At 39.1% G+C, this 18,328-nt stretch overlaps 2 protein-coding genes across 3 annotated transcripts in view; one reads left to right on the plus strand and one right to left on the minus strand.

The window, feature by feature from the left end:
* Positions 1–1,832, plus strand: part of GABRB1 (gamma-aminobutyric acid (GABA) A receptor, beta 1) — a 68,362-nt gene extending 66,530 nt beyond the window's left edge. For both annotated transcript variants that reach the window (XM_009884967.1, XM_009884968.1), the window contains exon 6: positions 1,485–1,832. In XM_009884967.1, the coding sequence (XP_009883269.1) occupies positions 1,485–1,832 (348 nt within the window). The remainder of the gene's footprint in view (positions 1–1,484) is intronic.
* An 11,222-nt stretch (positions 1,833–13,054) lies between these two features.
* COMMD8 (COMM domain containing 8) overlaps positions 13,055–18,328 on the minus strand; it is a 5,683-nt gene continuing 409 nt past the window's right edge. Inside the window, exons 2-5 of the mRNA XM_009884969.1 lie at positions 17,760–17,915; positions 16,592–16,744; positions 14,731–14,886; positions 13,055–13,075 (exon numbers count right to left, since the gene is read on the minus strand). Of these exons, the coding sequence (XP_009883271.1) occupies positions 13,055–13,075; positions 14,731–14,886; positions 16,592–16,744; positions 17,760–17,915 (486 nt within the window). The remainder of the gene's footprint in view (positions 13,076–14,730; positions 14,887–16,591; positions 16,745–17,759; positions 17,916–18,328) is intronic.

Below are 18,328 nucleotides of genomic sequence, written 5' to 3' on the forward strand. Positions count from 1 at the left end.
GGCGATGGAAAGGAACACCTTCCCCACTGCCAGGTGGACCCTCGGCTTTCTCTGGCTTCCAGCTTTCCTCTGAGGCAGTCCCTAGAGACGGGGTTTCCCCACGTGCTCTGCTTGGAGTTTTTCCTTGAACATACTTCAGACCTGCTGTAGATTATTGTACCATTTCCTAGCTCTGCTATGTCTTGCTAAAAATGTAAAGCTCAGAGCGTGAACAAAGCATTGCATATCACTGGTGCTTCACAAGACTAGATAGTGTCGATAACTAACTTAATTTTTGACCTTGGTATAAACATCCCCAGACAGCCATGGTATATCTTGTAATATCTTTGGGGTAGGTCCAACCCCACAGTTTACAAAGAAAAAAATTTAATACTCAAGCCTCAAGGCGAAGTCTTTGAAGTTTCACTTAAGAGGTCTGTGTCCTGATGTGTATTCCCCCCATATGAGCTACAGTGGATGGTTTCTGTGAACTTGAAACATCTAGGAAGTCTTTATGGAGAAGACAGGAGGCATCCTGGAAACACCAAAAAACTTGTCACAAAAGAGGTTTTACTACAAAGATGTAGAAAACGAAAGATCAGTGAAAAGGTAAACACTTTGTTTACCATGCAGCCTTCCATGGTTAATTACATTCATACATAAAAAAGGCAATGATATAAAAATATTTTGTATATACCTATATATAATTGTTTGCACCAGACATACACGTACCAGTTGCAGTTTTCAGTTCTTTGCTTAGGTACTTAAAACAGTGCCGTGACTAACAGCACAAATACAGTAAGTGATAAACATATTTGAAACAACTGCTTCTGGTACCAACATACAAAAATGCAACTGAATGCAAGGGTTCATTGAGTAAAATGGATTATTCTATCTAAACACAAGCAAGTTAATGGTATGCTGTGGGGAGCAGGGATTTCCATCTCTGCCAATAGTGATTCTCCAAAATTAATTCTCTTCACAGGCATTTTACAATAACTGATAAAATGCACATGTACCTACGTGCTCTTCATACGATGAACTCATTGTTACAAAACTGGTTTTGAAACTAACCTACAGCACTAAAACTGTGTAAAATAGGCAAAGACAGCAACATTTTATTTTCCCCATGAGTACGTGAAAGCTTCAGGTATCAGGTCACCAGACATTAAAAATTAGTATTTCATGAAGACCATGATCTAAGTTAGAGATAAAATTAGAAAAGCCTTACTTTACAGGGGATGAGATACCTAACTGAATTAAAAGGTCCCAGACCAAGAAGCCAGGTCAGGATGGAAGGTACTTAGGTGCTTAATAGCTAATTTCACACTAGTCAGGACAGTGTATTCAGTATCTTTTTACTTTTGTCAATACTGTACAAGATATGACTCTCACTGCAACTACAGGAGTACATCAGCTGTAGAGCCAGAAGGTACCCGTCCATCTGGGAAACACCTTTGGCTGGCTGAGGAACTTGTCTAATTCATATTCCTTCCTTGACACAGGTTGATCCCCATGGGAACATGCTTCTTAGCTCGCTTGAAATACGAAACGACGTCAGCAGCTCAGACGTGTTCATGAGCCTCCGTGACCCCCGAGCCACCACGTACACGTACGACAGTGCCAACCTGCAGTACAGAAGAGCCACTTCCAGCAGAGACCTCTACAGTAGGAGCACTCTGGACAGGCACAGGCTTCATAAAAAAGGACGCTTACGAAGAAGGGCATCCCAGATCAAAGTCAAAATCCCTGATTTGACTGATGTTAACTCAATAGACAAGTGGTCCAGAATGGTCTTTCCCATCACATTTATTCTTTTCAATGTTGTTTACTGGCTGTATTATGTCCACTAATTTATGCAATAATGTTACCATAGACTAACATAATTAGACTTGTTTCTTTTACTTCTTAATTTTCTTAACTCTGAAGAACTGCAGCAACCATAATGTTACATGTTCAAGGTAAGACACCCAGCCATTGAATACTTCTTGATTTAAGCTTTCAAAAAAACCCCAAAACAACCCAAATCCAGCCCCACCACATTCAGATCAGAATAGTACAGATCTGCACTTGAAAAGCATCTTCAGCAAAAGCGCTATACCTTGAGTTTGTGCGTCACCCATGACCCTTCTGTACCCACTTTTATCTTTTAAGTGGAATAAAAATTAGTCTTACTGTAATTCTTAACACATATTGGCAGCCCACAGCAGCAGGCTTCCAAACAAGACAATAAAGCAACTCAAAGTAGTAGTTAAGTCACAGTCTTTCAGCATTTAGAGTGCAGATAAATCTGAAGAAATAACTGCTTGAAGGATTATAACTATTACACTACGCATCATTTCAAAGTTAATAGTTGTGCCAGGAAGTATTTCCATAGTGTCTGTGAGAAGTATCACTCAAAGAGATGTAAGTCAATTCACGTATTCAGAGAGGCTTTTTTCTTCAAAAGAAAGGGCAGCAGAGACAAATCTCACATAGTTTCCAACTAAGGAATCAGCTGATTGGATCTAACTGGAATTTTGTTATTTCCACGAAGTAGCAAAGTTGAAATTGGTGAGAACGATTGCGCCATCTGTGATTTTGTATTAAAAAGTAGAAAACAAACATATGTTCATTCCCAGAAGCAACTACTAAGGGATACCCCAGCCCGAGAGTGGCTTGGGAGCTTGAACCCCAGCTTTCCTGTGGCTGGTAATTGCAAGACGTTCTCCCAAAATTTGGCAGATGTCAGGGAATGGGTCTGAGGAGAGTTCTGCATACAGTTTCCTACATATTTCCTGACTCTGCTGAGGAAAAGGAGATACAGCTGAGCTTTACGGCACCCTGATGATGCTGGGGACACTGCTCCTGAGGAGCTGCCTCTCCCTACCCAGCTGCTCATTGCCTGACACAACCGCAGCCAAGGAGCTGCAGGAGAAGTGCTAGCAAGCTGCACCCAACTGAGGAGCGATAGGTCAGTCATCTCCTGTCTGTATCTAATCCATTTCCCTTCTCTATTGCCAGTTTTTTTCCTAGCAGTGTTTATACTATGTTGCCTAACATAGCATGTTATTGAAACAGAACTATTATCCATTAAATTTTATTTTGTATTGAAAGTCTTTCATACTTTTAGGGAAGTCAAGATAGACAGGCCAACAGAGTCTTTGTAGATACCAAGGTGACTTTTACCAATGCCAGTTGGTACAGAGAGAAACATTGATCAGGGCAGTAGGCAGCAATACGTGCTGTTTGGAGTTAGGAGGGAATACAAATGAGCGATGTGGAAAGCTGCTTCACCAGTTCCTCATCGCCCAGCAGTAAGGTCAACTGATGACCTTATTGCCAGCTGACATTACAACTTTTTAATCAGAATGTAATAATAAATGAAACACTCCTTCATGTTAATGTTTGTCGCATCCTGCAAGACCTGGACCTCCTAACAGATCAGGACCCGTTGCCCCTTCCCTTTGTTTGTGCAGCAGGTTTCTACAGAAAGAGTCTGGAATGATAAATCACTAAACAAGAAAGTGACTGTGTTTAATTTACTCATTACAAAAAATAAATGGCTGAAAACCAGATATTTGACATCGCTAATCTAGGGAGGGTCATTGAGACTAGCAGTTTTTCTGTGGGCTCTAAAGTCCCAATATCATCCTAAGTTCAATGGAGCACAAAGGTGGTCTCCTCAGCTGTCTCTTCTCTGCTACAACCCTCAACCTCTAGTCTATTGAAGATTTGCACAATTTTACCAGATTAATCAGCCACAAGGCACAATTTGAGATGATTCGGGATAAATATTAATTCAGTCAAATGGCTCTTCTGAATACGCTACAACTTGTGTGCCTATCCCCACCCTAAAACAACTCGAAATAATTTTTCAATACGTGCACCGTATCAGCAACCAAAATAAGAACTGCCACACATCATCCCACACATAACATTTTGATTAATTTTTAGTCAAATTTAAACAATGTTTAGATCAAGACTATTTTAGTGGCAATTAAATCATATTTTGGTATCATAAACAATACACAACATATGGAAGCCTTGCACGCTAAGCAAACCGAACTTTCCATAACTGCAAAAAATAGCCCCAGGAGGGAGACAGCAGTAGCGCTCTATGTGCTGCCCATTCCAAACACACGCCCCATTAAACGGTTTTGAGTTCAGTGAACTGGCACCAAACTTTACAAACAGCGAGAATAAGTCCATGAGTCAGTAAACTTCCCAACTTTGTGGTTATACACAGAAATAAATTCAAAAACAGCAATAAGTCCTGCAGATTTGCAGTGTAAAATGCTCTGTGAAAAACAGCCGTCAGTGACCCGTGTTTTTTGCATTGCCTCATTTCCCAAAGATATTCACAGAGACACCACAGGTCAGTAATTTAACCCAGCTGTTCCAGGGGTGCAGAGATGTTACAACCCATCCTCACAGCTACGGTGGACATTTAGGCAGAGCCAACATCCAATGTGACACTGAAACAACACTTCAGGTGATAGAGAAGGATCCCTTGCCTTATATTACAAGAGCAAAGATCAGCTGTACTGCTCTTCAGCATTTTTTCTTGTAGACTCCTAACATCTGCAAGCACAGACTTTCTAGTTTATGGATCATCCAGCTAGTTCATGCACAGATGTTAGGCACATGGGCTAAAAGCAGTCACATTGTACAGTTCCAACCAGAAAAAGAAAAAAAAAAAAAAAGGATAGAGAGCAGAGGGAAGACCATTAACAACCCAAGAGAAGTGCAAATGCAAAACTCCTTCAGAACAGTGTGCTCAGAAATAGCAGGGTTCAACCTCATATACATGCCACCACCGCAAACCCCAGCCCTGCTGCCAGTTTCGAACGGCACGCACCATGGCCCAGCTGCCTCGAGAGCTGGAAGCCGCAATCTTGAGCGAGGAAGCAGCTGCCAGCTCTTGGCACGAAGTTTTGCAGCATGGGCTAATAACCCCACCACATACAGAGGCAAGAGCCGCTTACTGCAGGTTGGCAGCATCTCAGCCCAGAGCCAGCATCCCCTGCCTCCCACTGGGCTCCTATCCACACATTTAACCACTAACTCTGGTAAAGAAAACAGAATTTGGCATACGAGCGTGCAAGGCACATTGGATTTAAACTAAAACCTCTTTCAAAGCCTCCAAAGAGAATTAAAACCAAAACTTGGGAACAGGGTGTATAACCATAACTAGCACGTTTTCCCTCTTTCCACTACTTTTAGGGGAAAAAAGCAGAAGAAAACATCTCTCACTTGAGAGCAATAGCTTGGCAGCAAGGAAAAGGCAGTGGTTATTAGAGGCACAAGATGAAAAAATGTGGTTATTTATGGGTTCCCCATGTACGTCGCCATCTGGACCGAGGAATTAGTGAGCACAAGAGAAACATGACATTTTCCCACCAGTAGGTTGGAGTCATTTGGCTGCCTTTAAGCGATGAAGGTGAATAATGCTGCAATGCCAGGCTCCGTCACTGTTGCATTGTGGTAGTTAGTTTGCCTGCCCGTAGGAACCAGACTTCAAGCTCAGCATAGATAAGGTCCTATTGCTAATTAGGTTTCAGGTAAACCCCCTTACAATTTGTGCTGCTGTTTCATGCAATTTGTGAGTTTGAATAGGTTATTTAAGAAACTTGCACTGGAAGTCCTTTTTTAGCTAGGTTTCCCAAAGATATGAGCTTCTACTGTCCCTGAGTGTGTGCTTATCTGAGAGTCTCCCGATAATATTTGAATCCACTGGCAATTTCAATCAAAAGATAACAGAACAGTAAGGATCTGTGAGATAACACATTCTTACAAGTTTCAACAAAGCAGGTAGCTGAGCAGAGGCTAAAGCTCCTGTTAATCCATCCCTCTTCTCTGGGACAAAAGGACTCGGTGAATGTCAACCTTATTAGTCATCAGAGAATCCACAGCGGAGAGCAATTCAATACCCAGATCCCCAGGGAAAACAAGGTTCCTTGGTTTTCATACTCTTGAAATTATTTCACACTTATAATGATCTTTTAATCTCATTCTAATCTTACTTCTCATCAGCAGTGTCCCACCTAATTATAAATGAAACGGTCGGCAGCTAAATTGGCAACATGGTTGGAGCGTGTATTTCTCTGAGAGCAGAGTAAATCACTGCAGTGATTTTGCTCATCTCTTTAACACCAACCCAGCTGGGTAGCCAAATTCTGAACCCTCCTTGGATGAGCAAAACCAGTGGTTTACAAGAGCCTTGTCATTGCGATGGCACGCATGAGAGATGGGATCAGCCCGAAATAGTGTGTAAGAGTCAGCTGCAGTCACTCCGAAGGATAAATCAAAATCCTTCCACTTCATTTATATTCCCACACAATTCAAAATAATTAAGAAGGAATAGCAATAGTGATAGAAAAGGTCTTCAAACACCACAAAAAAAAAAAAAAACCCACATTTTCAATATCATGGGAATATTTATGACAACATTCCTGCGCTTTATGCTACCACTGAACAGAAGTTGCTGTTTCAGAGTCACCCACTGGTTCACTTTGTTCACCCTTACAGAAAATGTTCCATCCCCTTGTACTGCAAGTAGAGGATTTCTTGAGATAAATCACGAGGAAAGTCACCCAGAGCTGGGGGCTGTGTTCCACCTGCTGCTTCTGTTTCCCATCACTGATGAACCTCTGTCCCTTCTTGTGAATTCCTACATACTGAGGAGGCATTGCTAACATTGCCTTGAGAGTATTCATCAAAAAAGGGCTGTGTTATCCCTGTTGCACACAAAAATGTTTTTAAATGGTTTCTGCGTTGAAAAGCATAAAAACATATCTGTGATTGTACAAGTATGTTTCTTCCAACCACATAGACATCCGTCCTGTGGCCCAAAGAAGGCACGAGATCACAGAATGTTGAATTTCAGCGTGTGATGATACCAGAATGCATATGCACAGGGTGAAAGAATTAAGAGACAAGTGATAAATCTGGCATTTTTTGAAGGAAGACCAGGTGATTTTGGTCTATTTACCATCTTGGAGTGCAGAGTGAACTCTAATTATGTTGTCTGCTCCTTGGTGTGTTTGTTTCTCTATTAATTTATAAGTTTGAATCTCCAAGTGTTACACTTTTTGTATTCTGCTGGTGCCAGTCTAAGAAATGGCATGGTAGTCATTCTTCTACACTTTTATTCTTGGCAAAATCCATTGAGTATCATTACCAATAAGGAGCTAAGATAATTACATCGCAGCAGAACCACGTCATCTCTCGAGAGACGGTCTCTGATCAATAACGTCTTTTAACTCATAACTCCCTATCTGTATATACACAGTCCTAGAGGAGAGTGTAAAATATCAATTACACCACCAAAAATGTTCATAAGGATAGTTTGCTTTGGCAGATTATACATTTCAGTGAGGCCATCAGCAACCTTGGTTGCATCTGTGAACGTATCAGTTTCCTTGTTCCCATCTCTGAAACATCATTTGCTGTTTTGATCAAGCTGGCAACACATTACCTGATTTTTTTAGATTTTCAGAGGCAAATAACTTGGAATATTGTGTGCTGCAGAAAAAAAAACAGTAGCTTTACGAAACAAAGGTGGCAAATCATCATTTCAAGAAAGCTGAAAGAGACTTTGGCATAGCTAAAGGACTCAGGACTTGGTTTTACAAAGGCAGTTAATGGCAGTTCTTGTCAGATCATCCATCAATATTAAAAGAAATATGGGAGATCTGAAACCTTCTATTCCCAAGAAACAAAATTCCTTCTTTTACTGTGGCCATCAAAAAAAAAAAAGTTATTTAATCTATATGATGCAGATAGTCCACCACCAAAGCAGTACCTGTGTACCTGCAGTAGTCTCCGGTTAAAGTCTGCACTTTCCAGTGCCTTTCATTATTGTATTAGCTACATTAGCTGACTCATCTGATGCTAAAAAACAGCCACAGCCTTCTCTGTGTAGGACTCTTGCTGGTGCCAGCACATATGAAGGGTATGTTCGAGTAAAATTGCCAGCCATATACAATGTGAAGAGTTGAACATGCAGTACGTCCTCCACAAACCAGCTTAAAGCACGAGGTTCTGCTCCTGTGATGACCTCTCCGCAGAGCAGCCTGATGGTGTGAACCACACAGGCTTGTGAAAGTCCAAAGGATGAATCTTTGTGAGATTTGCCTTCTTTTCTACATTTTGGTAGTGGACTTTTGGTCTTTCTGGAGAGGTCCTGAAGTATAAACTATAAATTTACAGAGGGAAGTACAGTATACTGCCAACTGTAATTAAGGTGGATTTAAAGACGTAAAAAACTTTATAGACTATCTTCATTCACTTATGAAAGCTTTCTCTGGTGCCAGAAGAATAAAAATCCCTTTATTTCTGCAACTTCATTATAATTATTAATTCATAACTCAAAGGGATATTAAAGTGTGCTTACTTCAGGACAAGGTGTTACTGGTTCTTAAAACCACCCTTCACATAAAAGCATAATTGTGTTTCGGCATGTTTCTTATGAGAAAGGCTTGCTCCAGAACTCAGAAACTTTCTACAAGCTTATACAGATCTTTTAAAAACACGGCTTCTTGACATACAGAATTGCTTTGTTGCAAAAGCAGTTTTATTGCAGTAGTCACTTCCATACTTCATGACCAGTTTGCCGGTCAGATCCAAATCTGATTCACTTCAGTGTGCCAAGATCAAAGCTGAAACGGTTGATCAATAAAAACATGTTTTTTTCTGAAATCAAGGGAAGATTTCTGTGAAATGGAGAGAAGTGCGATGAATGCCAACAGAAGGCAAGTAACATTATTTTTATAATCCACTTTTATATTTTGTATCAAGATATGCTGCATTTTCTGATTCAAACTGCAGGTCTGTTTATGCAATGTGAATTTCTGTAGGTGCTTTTCACATGTTGAAATTAAAACTTCATACAGTGTGTCCATTATATGTACTTTTTCCTTTAGGACTTTCAGTTCAAAGAGCCTAGTGTACAAATTTTGTTTCTGGCCTTCATTACACGCTTAAGAGGTGTGCACATAGCACCTGCAAAACCACAGAGGTTTCACCAATGTATTTCATGATGGTTGTTTTTCTTTTTTTTTTTTTTTTTGCCTACGCGACCACGGGACCCAGAAGGGAGCAGCTCTGCAGGGGCAAACACTAGAAGAATACGAACGCATGTGTCTGAAATAGGACAAAAGAGGGAGCCTCACCTGGGTACTACAGTTATAAGTTAGCGTGGTGGGATGCGCAAACATCAAAGCCATTCTACTTACCATAACCAGGTAATTAGAAACAGCTCAGGCCTGGAAGAACACAGAAAAATACAGATATGGGCAAAGTGAGCAGATAGGCAAAGACAAAATTAAAAGTAATTAATGTTAATGGAGTGTCTTCAAACTCCAGCACCTTTGGTCTAATTCCTACAATTTCCCTGATTCCCCTTTAGTCACAGACTCAAGTGGCTTTGTGAGTGATGCTCCCCACATCGCAGCCCCTCCACCAGCTTCTGTTACTGGTGCGGTTCTTGTATTTCACTCTGGTGCCAGCGCACCGTTCCTGCAGGGGCTGTGCCCTGCCCCGCAGTGCTCTGCACTGTATGAAAACCTCAGTGTGGAAACGTAGCTCCAGCTTCCTTACCTAACCTCCCGTTCTTCAGCCCAGAAGGAAGCACAGCTGGGCATACGTGACAAACACGGTCCAGGCCACATGAGCTTGTTTTAGATGTTTCCATCAAGCATACGTTTTTCCTATTCGTTACCTTTTCATGCCTACCTGCATTCACCAACGTGTATGCTGGAGCTGACACCGGTATAATGGGTTTTGTGGAATCTCTAGCTTTTTGCGTCAATTTGGCCTGATCCAGCCTCCCCAAATGCCTTCTTTGTCACAACTGGAGACCTTGCTTGCTCCAGAAGTACCTAATTCTCAGAGCAGAGGCAGAACGAAACCACTTTATGACAGATGCTACAAAGCACAGAGCGGCAAGCTCTCTTCTCCATTCTGTGTGGGCCTTTTCTTTTCCATCTACTGGAGGCCACTAGGCGCCTTACAAGGATGGTTCGTCAGATGTAAGGTCAGAAGGCGTGTTTCAAATGCAGTTCCATGACAATTATGGCTTAGCTGCTAATTCTCAACCGCTCATCAGCCGGTGCTCCTCTCCCTCTCTAGCCATTCACACCGTGGTGTTACGTCCCCTGTCAAAAACATCATTTTGATGGTTATATAAAAAATACTCAGACTTTCAATAGAAAGTTTAACACCCATGAAAAAGCAGCTCATTGCACATTTATTGCTGTCACATCATAACAGAAATTGTCTTGTCTTCTTTTTTTAAAGTAAAAAAAAGAACATTGAAAAATGATTCTTCAGCCTTTCCTGTTTGGTGCTGCAGTAAAGGACAAGACAAATACAGGACGATACTAAAGATGAAACACCACCACATATCCTTAGAGTAATTATAAATCAATTTTTACACAACTTGCTATAAAATTTAGAATGAAACTATATAAACTTTAAGTCTCTACAACTAAGAAAAAGTCAGAAATATTTTTAAATAGCATCTCCCTTTTAAAAAGATGTCCTTCTATCAGCTAGGTATGTGGCACATTTTGCAACAGAAGTTTCATAGGTTGAACGCAAAAATGGAAGTTATCATTTGTGGCCTTTCATTGTTGAGAAAACAACTATTTTGAAGAACTTACTGTATTTTTCAACAACTGATCTTTGAAAACTAAGAGGTAGCAAAACAAAAGTTCTCTTCAACAACATACTGCAAAATAAGTTTTAAACATCCACTTTAATATTCTTCAATTACAGACTTTCTAGGCATCTGCTTTCTTAAATGTGTTCACAGTACACCTATAAAATGTATAAATGGATCAGCACATGTCTTCTATCCAAATAACATCCCAAACTTGATAGTGTACTCATATGAAACAAATTGCTAGTAGTTTATTATTTCTGGTACCGTAAATAAAAAGAATTTTCAGTCCTTTTGTCCTAAATGATAAAAAGTGTGCCAACAATGAAAGTCAGTTAAAAAATTAGTTACCAAAAATTAAGCCTCATTTCTCTACAAAAGCCTTTTAGCAACATATGCTACAGTATAATGAAAACTAAAGCAGAGTTACACCTTCAGTACGCATCACACAATCCACAAAGCATTTAAACGTGTAAGGCCGTATCAAAGCAGTATATTCATTCTGCTAGAGAATGATCTAGAGGAAATGGAAAAGTGGAGTCAAGACAAATATACCTGTGAATAAAAGAAATAGACCCGACCAATTTATCCATTAAACTCACAATTTAAAAAACAGCACACTCCTGAACAGACGACTGGACAGCCTGTGGTAACTCTTTCCAGATTTTTTATAAAGCTGAGCAAATATCAATTCCAACCTGAGTTTTTTTAGCTTGAATGTGGTACCACTTATGCAAGGCCTTTATCTGATCCATTATCAAATTTCTGTTGCTTGTGTATATTCAAGACTATGATCAAGCCAGATCTGTTAAAGAGATTGCAGTCCTTTCACTGCAAGATATATTTTCCAGTCTTTCATTCTTATGAGTCTTTACCCCCTTCTCCCCTTTTTTGGATCTTTCTTGAACTCCTGACAGACACTAAACAACATGCACATCTTACTAACTGTGCCAGTACCAAATAAAAGGGAAACATTTTATACACACACACATATTTTTTTTAAATGTTCTCTGACCCGCCAAACTTCTGTGCTAATTTTAGTATTAGAAACATGTATTTAGGTTTCCTATCCACAAAACCTATTAAAATCCTTTTCATAGAGGCCTTTCTACAAGGCAGGCACCTTCTCTTCTCTGACCAGTCCTCTGAAATCCAGTTTTTTTGTACGTATGTATTATTGCTTATATGAAAACCTACAGCACAACAAAATATAGCGGAAGAAACTCAAGACCCTGATTTTGAAACTAGGAAGAAGTCATCAATACTTTGCCTTTTTATGTACACGAGTAAAACACATGCATGTTGAGAAGTGCACATTAGTATTTATGTAGGCATTACAAATAATTTGCTCTTCACATATGAATGATTTTTAAAAATAGTAGAAACTGTAAGATTACTGGTGCACTCTTCTATAGAATTACAGCTTCTAACTTTTCTCATACTATAGTCAAAACCCAATCTGGTTTCTGCTTTCCTTAGACTAGGATTTACCAGTTATTTGCTGTATTAACTGGGCTGAGATTATTCTTTTCACAGTCTACGTAGGTCTGCTCCTCTCCAGCACTGCACACCCTTTTGAAAACATTAATATATTTAAGTGAAAAGCCATCAACTAAGATAGAAAACCAAAGCTAAAAACCTAAACTTTACTACAAGTAAAGCCCCAGTGCTTCTTTCTCAACTTCTGGGCACTGAACAGGTTGCCTAAAGAGGTTGTGGTGTCTCCATCCTTGGGAGAAATTCAAAAGCCACCTGGACATGGTCCTGGGCAGCCTGCTCTAGGTGACCCTGCTTGAGCAGGGGAGCTAGACAAGATGACCTCCAGAGGTCCCTTCCAACCTCACCTATTCTGCGATTCTATACTGCTTTTGTTTGTAAAGCTGATTTTTCCCAGCATTTCACAAGATTTTAGTGATTAATAAATCAAGAAAAAGTGTACTGCAATTATTCACACACAAAATCAAGTGTTTATTTACTATTTACAAGTATAAATACATTAATGCTCCAAGTACTCTTGTCATGTTCTTCATTATCATGGCACCTTAGATAAGGATAACTTATTATGCAAGTAAGACGCCTTAGTTTTACTAGGCACCTGTGCAGTCACTGCCAAAGTTTAACCAAAACAAATATGGCAGACGTTGTAGGTGATACTTTTCCATAGTTCTATAAATCTTTAGTACTAAAAGCAACTGTACATTGGATTTTTACATTTTTGGTCAAACAGATAAAAGATTTTTTTCTTTTTATGAAAGGATTAGTAGTTTATTTGGTCACAAGTCATAACGGCCTTCTCACTTCAGTGTTCTATAGCATCAACAGCTTTCAGCTTTGCAGAGAACTTTTTTCTTTTTCTTCCCCCGCCCCTCCCCTCCCCCCCCCAGTCAATTGGGGAGCCACCGCCAGCCGATACTGTCGATCTGAATTTCTTCATTTCAGTTGCAAGACAACCTTCAAAAAGAAAAGAAGGAATGTGGTTAAAATTGGATGAGACCAAAACTTAAGCAGTCTAGGAAATACAGCTTTTTGCTTTCTGTTACAATACAACACACAACTGTACAAACATGTCTTCCCTCTGGAAAATACACCATCACACTCTCAGCTTTCTTTTACAGCCTCACGCAACTATCACTTCCACTAACTTTCTTCTGCATGTACTGCATGCAAACCACCCTTCAGCTGCCAGTAATCAAAAAGCAGAATTGTAATTTCCAGGTCCAGTGAGATTCCTTCCACACAAAGGAGAACAGAGGGAGCAGAGATGACATTCCCCATGTCATCTCCATGGAAGGAGATGACACCATTCCACATCTTCCACACATACCTTCAAGCAGAACAAAAGGAACATTGGAGACTGAAGTCTGTCACAGAAGAATCCTTGTTTGCATAGTGTAGAGTTCATGACAAGCTACTATTTTTTTTGTTTTGGAGGAAAAAAATCCAGGGGAAAGCAAGCTGTTAAGAGCTCTCACTTCACAAGAACATCACCTGTATCTGGACTAATGCATTTATCCTACTGGGAATTGCATAGTTATTCAGAGGTCTCACACCAGCCTCATTAAAGCAACTCACAGACACACTCTTAATGTCTTTTGTTATTCAAAATATTAACAGCACTATTACAGTGTTAAATACTAAGTTATGAGCTACAAAACTGTTCTTTTCAGTTGTTATATACTAACAAATATTTTTTTTCTAGATGTTGGGTCTACAGATTCCAGCTATAGCATCATAACATTAAACATCTGAACAAACCCCTTACTTGCTAACTGTTAGGAAGGAACTAGAAGCTGCTAACACCTAAAACATGTTGATACAACACTTCCACATCTGTCCTACAAGATGTCAGAGAACTCTGTCTCCCAGATAACAGACTTAAGTATTTGAAGACATTTTCAGTTTTTTTTAAAAAAAAAGAAATCAAGAGAACCACTTTCCTTCAGAACAGAGCCAGAATCAATCCTGAATGGTAACCGAACGAGCAGGGTCTGCAGTTATGACCAGGGTGCAAGTCAGATGACGCTTCTTACCCTAACAATTTTTCTTAAAATCCTCACTTCCCTTAGTCTTTTCTATTAAGAAATCTGAGACAGTCCAACCAAAGTTTCACTTGAAATTTTCTTCTTGGGTTACTGTAACCTTTGTAACTTTCTTCCTGATTTACTGCACCATGGAAATTAAAGCACTCAATTTGAACCAAACAACTCTCCCGTATGCATTCCCAGCCACTGACATTTTGTGAAGCTGGGTGAACGCTGGACTTCTCTCCAACCTTTCAAAGTCAACTCTCATCTGACACTTCGCGATTTCATTTGCTTCTCTGCCTATTCTCACAAGATTTTTTAATGGTGCTCTGAGCAGACTATTATGCTTATCAGGATTCTAATTACATTTTTAAAAAAATCTGAACTAAACTGTGCTAAAACACCCTTGTAGCTATCCAGGAAAGTCTGCCTCACATAAGGCTTTCTATAACTCTATAGTCATTTTGCCAATGAATGATTTACTTTGGATTTTCAGCAAGATACGCAGAACAAACAATTTCAGTTAAAATATACTCAGTACATGAGAAGTCAGGAACAAAAGATGATATCAGTAAAAGCTACCTTGTTAGCTGCTTCCAGTGCATTTATTAGGTTCTGCAACTCTTCCTTATTCATCTCTATAGAAACTGGTTTAATTTCACCGTTTTCTCTCACATCCAAATCAAGATTGAGAAGTGGCATTTGCAGCATGGAGATCTTATCACTGGAGAGAGCAAGCTATGGAGATGGACGAAACAACAACAACAAAGTGCGAGGCAGAGCCATTAGCTTTTTAGTCTTTCACAGCATCACATCTGCACTTTGTATTGAACATGTCCTACCAGAACAATCACCAACATAACACTAACTTCTCACAAGTCACGTCTGCAGTTCTGAGGTTTGCTCGCCCCAATTCACCACTGTTGGGATTTATTTTTGTTTGTTAATACCAACAATATACTGAAATACTAAAACCCCTCTTCATAGCAATACATCAAAGTTACTGGGCTGCCACATTTTTGTATTCTAGGTGAAAAGAAAGGTTACATTTGATCATGGCTTTTTAAAAATGAAGTATATGAATTCTGAAGTCACAGTATTCAAATAGTTCTGGTAATCCACAAGGGTCTCATAGAAGGGGTCAGTTGGGAGAAAGAGTACACCATCGTGCATTTATCAACTCTACAGCTGATCAGACACTGTTTGTCAGATATCCTCTTTGACAATCACTGATAAAGAGGAATACATACCAATTGTGCTTTCTGTTTTGTATACTATTATACTCAGTCTAGTATAAATAAGGCTTTTAAATATAAAAAAATCAAAGATCAGTTGATAATAATGTAGGTCAGTATTGTAGCATTGTATACACCTATCTTATTTATTTAGAGAGCAGAATGTGGTACAGCAAGGATACACATGTCCTTGGTAGGATTCAACTATGGTAAGCAAAAAAAAAAAAAAATCACAACCAAACCAAGGGGGGGAAAAAAAAAAACCAACCATAAAGTGGTTTAAAGCAAAATAAATACAATACTTCAGACATGTACCAGAAATCTGTATCACAAAATAGAAAGAAACTCAAAAAATCCTCCAGAATAAGAAGTTAAAGAAACCACAAGCAAAAAGCAAGACTTCACGCAAGTCTAGTTTATATTTTTGTCAGCAGTAAATGCAGTTAGCCAGAGATCAATTCCTGGTAACAGCTCACCTGAAGAACATTAATGATGCCATATTTGCTCTTGCAAAAATCTTTTCTATTGTGGGCATTCCTCTTTGATTTCCAAAGCTGTTTGCTGCTCAAATTATTTAACACTTGTTGAAACAGAAAACTATTTAACTGTTCCCATAGACTAATTAAACAACATTACTTACACTGTTTATATTTTAAGTCTCTGATAGAGCTTAATTTAAAGCAGCTGTGTCTTTGTAAACCCACAGCTCCATCCAACTTTAGGCAACAGTTACCATTGGTGTATTATCAAAACAAGTCTAAAGATAAATTATTTCAAACTAATTATTAAATAATTGTTTATTGAAGGAATCTAAAAATTTGAAAAAGTCACAGAGACACATCCTGAATCAGAGTACAACTCTTTAAATTAAGCAAATATTTCTTCTTCCTTTGAGTAAAAATACTGCCTGTTCAGGCCTCAAAATCATAACACCTTTCAAGTGTTCCTGAATAACATTCAGTCTTCTTTTAGGAGAGAGATAGGTATTGCAGCATTAAAAGAAAGGAGGAAAAGAAAAAAAAATGACTACTTTTACAGTTTATATAGATTTCTGACAAGTCTTTGATGTGTTATCATTAATGTGCTTTTCTGATACCTGTAAAAATTGAAGCATGCTCCAGAATGAGCAGGCCTAAGGGGATTCTATCAATAGTTACTTCTGTGTTGTGGAACACTTCTTTCAAGCAATATTAAGACAACACTCTCACCTTTAACTGCCAGTCAAAATCCTGCAGCTGGGCAGAAGAGATTGCATTTACTCCTTCCACTAGTGCATTCCTGATTTCTTCCTTTCTGCCTTTTAGACATTTTGTGATTGCTTCTTGAGAGTCTGAATTTAATTCATTTATCTGCTGAGCAGCCTACAAAAATAAAAATTGTGATTGCTCAAACTACAAACCACAGAAATAACAAGTACCATCTGTAACAGCTGTGCTCTATAGATATCCAAGCTTCTACCCAGCTAGCTGTTATAGTGGACTTCACAGTCTCATCTTTCTTATACTGCCCTTAGTAGCTGCTCTGTTTGATAGTTTGAGTCAGTATTTACCACAGCAACATATATATATAAAAAAAAATCTTGTAATTTAAACTAAAAGAGACCAGAGAATGGAGGTTTTATTTACCTTCCTAGACACCACCCTAAAATCAAAATAAAAGAATCACACACACAAACAACACAGGTTTAGCTCTGTAAGTTTCTGAACATCAGAGTGGAGACAAAATACACTAGCTTAGCTAAAAAGGACATACCAGTGTATGAATTCTCCTATGGCTACACAAGTATCGTTCTTTGATCCAGCTACTAGCAGGTAATCAAAATACGAGCAATGTGTAAAAAGATGAGAATTAAGATTTCTGACAATGGAACAAGTTTTTGCAAATTTTAGACATATTGGAACGCCCTGAATTACAGTTCCTGTCCCACATGGTCCTCCATTCACAGTCTAGATTTTTTTTTATTTATATATAGTCAATATTTTAAAACACTTCAATACAGTAGTAATGGACAAAGAAAAACAGAGTATGAATTGCTTTTACTGCTAATGAACAGTAATGACAGGTTATATATTTTAAGGAAAACAGATTTAACTTGGTGATACTTAAAATATCCATTTAAATGACCAAAACAGTACTTTAAATTAAAGTATTATCCACTTCTATTAAAAAAAATAATAAATCAGTATCCAATTTCACTTTTTCTTTTAAAAGTCTTCACAGTGTATCTCTAAATGCTGCTAACCTTCTACCTATTTGGGCTGTCTGCTACTATTCAAATGCTACACTATAAAAATACTTTAGTACTAAATAAATTACAAGATTAATCACTCCAGTATGATCTCTCAAAGTCAAGCCCAATCGGTGATGAGCCCTTACCTCTTCATCAGATATGTTTTTGCCAACTGCAGTTTTGAAATACGTCATTGTTTCTTCCAAAACCTCCATCCACTCCGACAAGCTCCAAATACTGCCATAATCCTGGTATCGAGGATACGCACGGCCACATATGCCATCAACAATTTTATGAAGGAACTGAAACAGTGTGATGCATAACTAAGGACATGATTCTATCACTGTTAACCTACATCGGATGCGAGACTGACCAGGCAATTCAGTTATCACCCCTCCCCTCACAGGGTACTGTCTCAATACCTTCTCCGAAAAAAAGTCACGGAGAGGTAGTCCCTGAATATGAACTGTCCTCCCCTCTCCCCAAAAGTCAATTCACAAGGCTTGGCCACAGAAGTCATGAGGTGATCCAGCCTCACCTTAGACTTACATTTGGACCTAACAGCTTTGTGCACAGCTATAAGGTACCGCCGAGCGGCACAGCTGCCACACCAAAGGGCACCTCTGCACTGAGATCGTCTGGATGCAAAAGCACATCCCAAAGCGCTGATTTCCAAGCCTGGGGATGTCTCCAGTCTCCCAAAACGCTGTCCTCC

The sequence above is a fragment of the Charadrius vociferus genome, unplaced genomic scaffold, assembly GCF_000708025.1.
Source record: "Charadrius vociferus isolate BGI_N301 unplaced genomic scaffold, ASM70802v2 scaffold134, whole genome shotgun sequence".
NCBI classification, from domain to species: Eukaryota; Metazoa; Chordata; class Aves; order Charadriiformes; family Charadriidae; genus Charadrius; species Charadrius vociferus.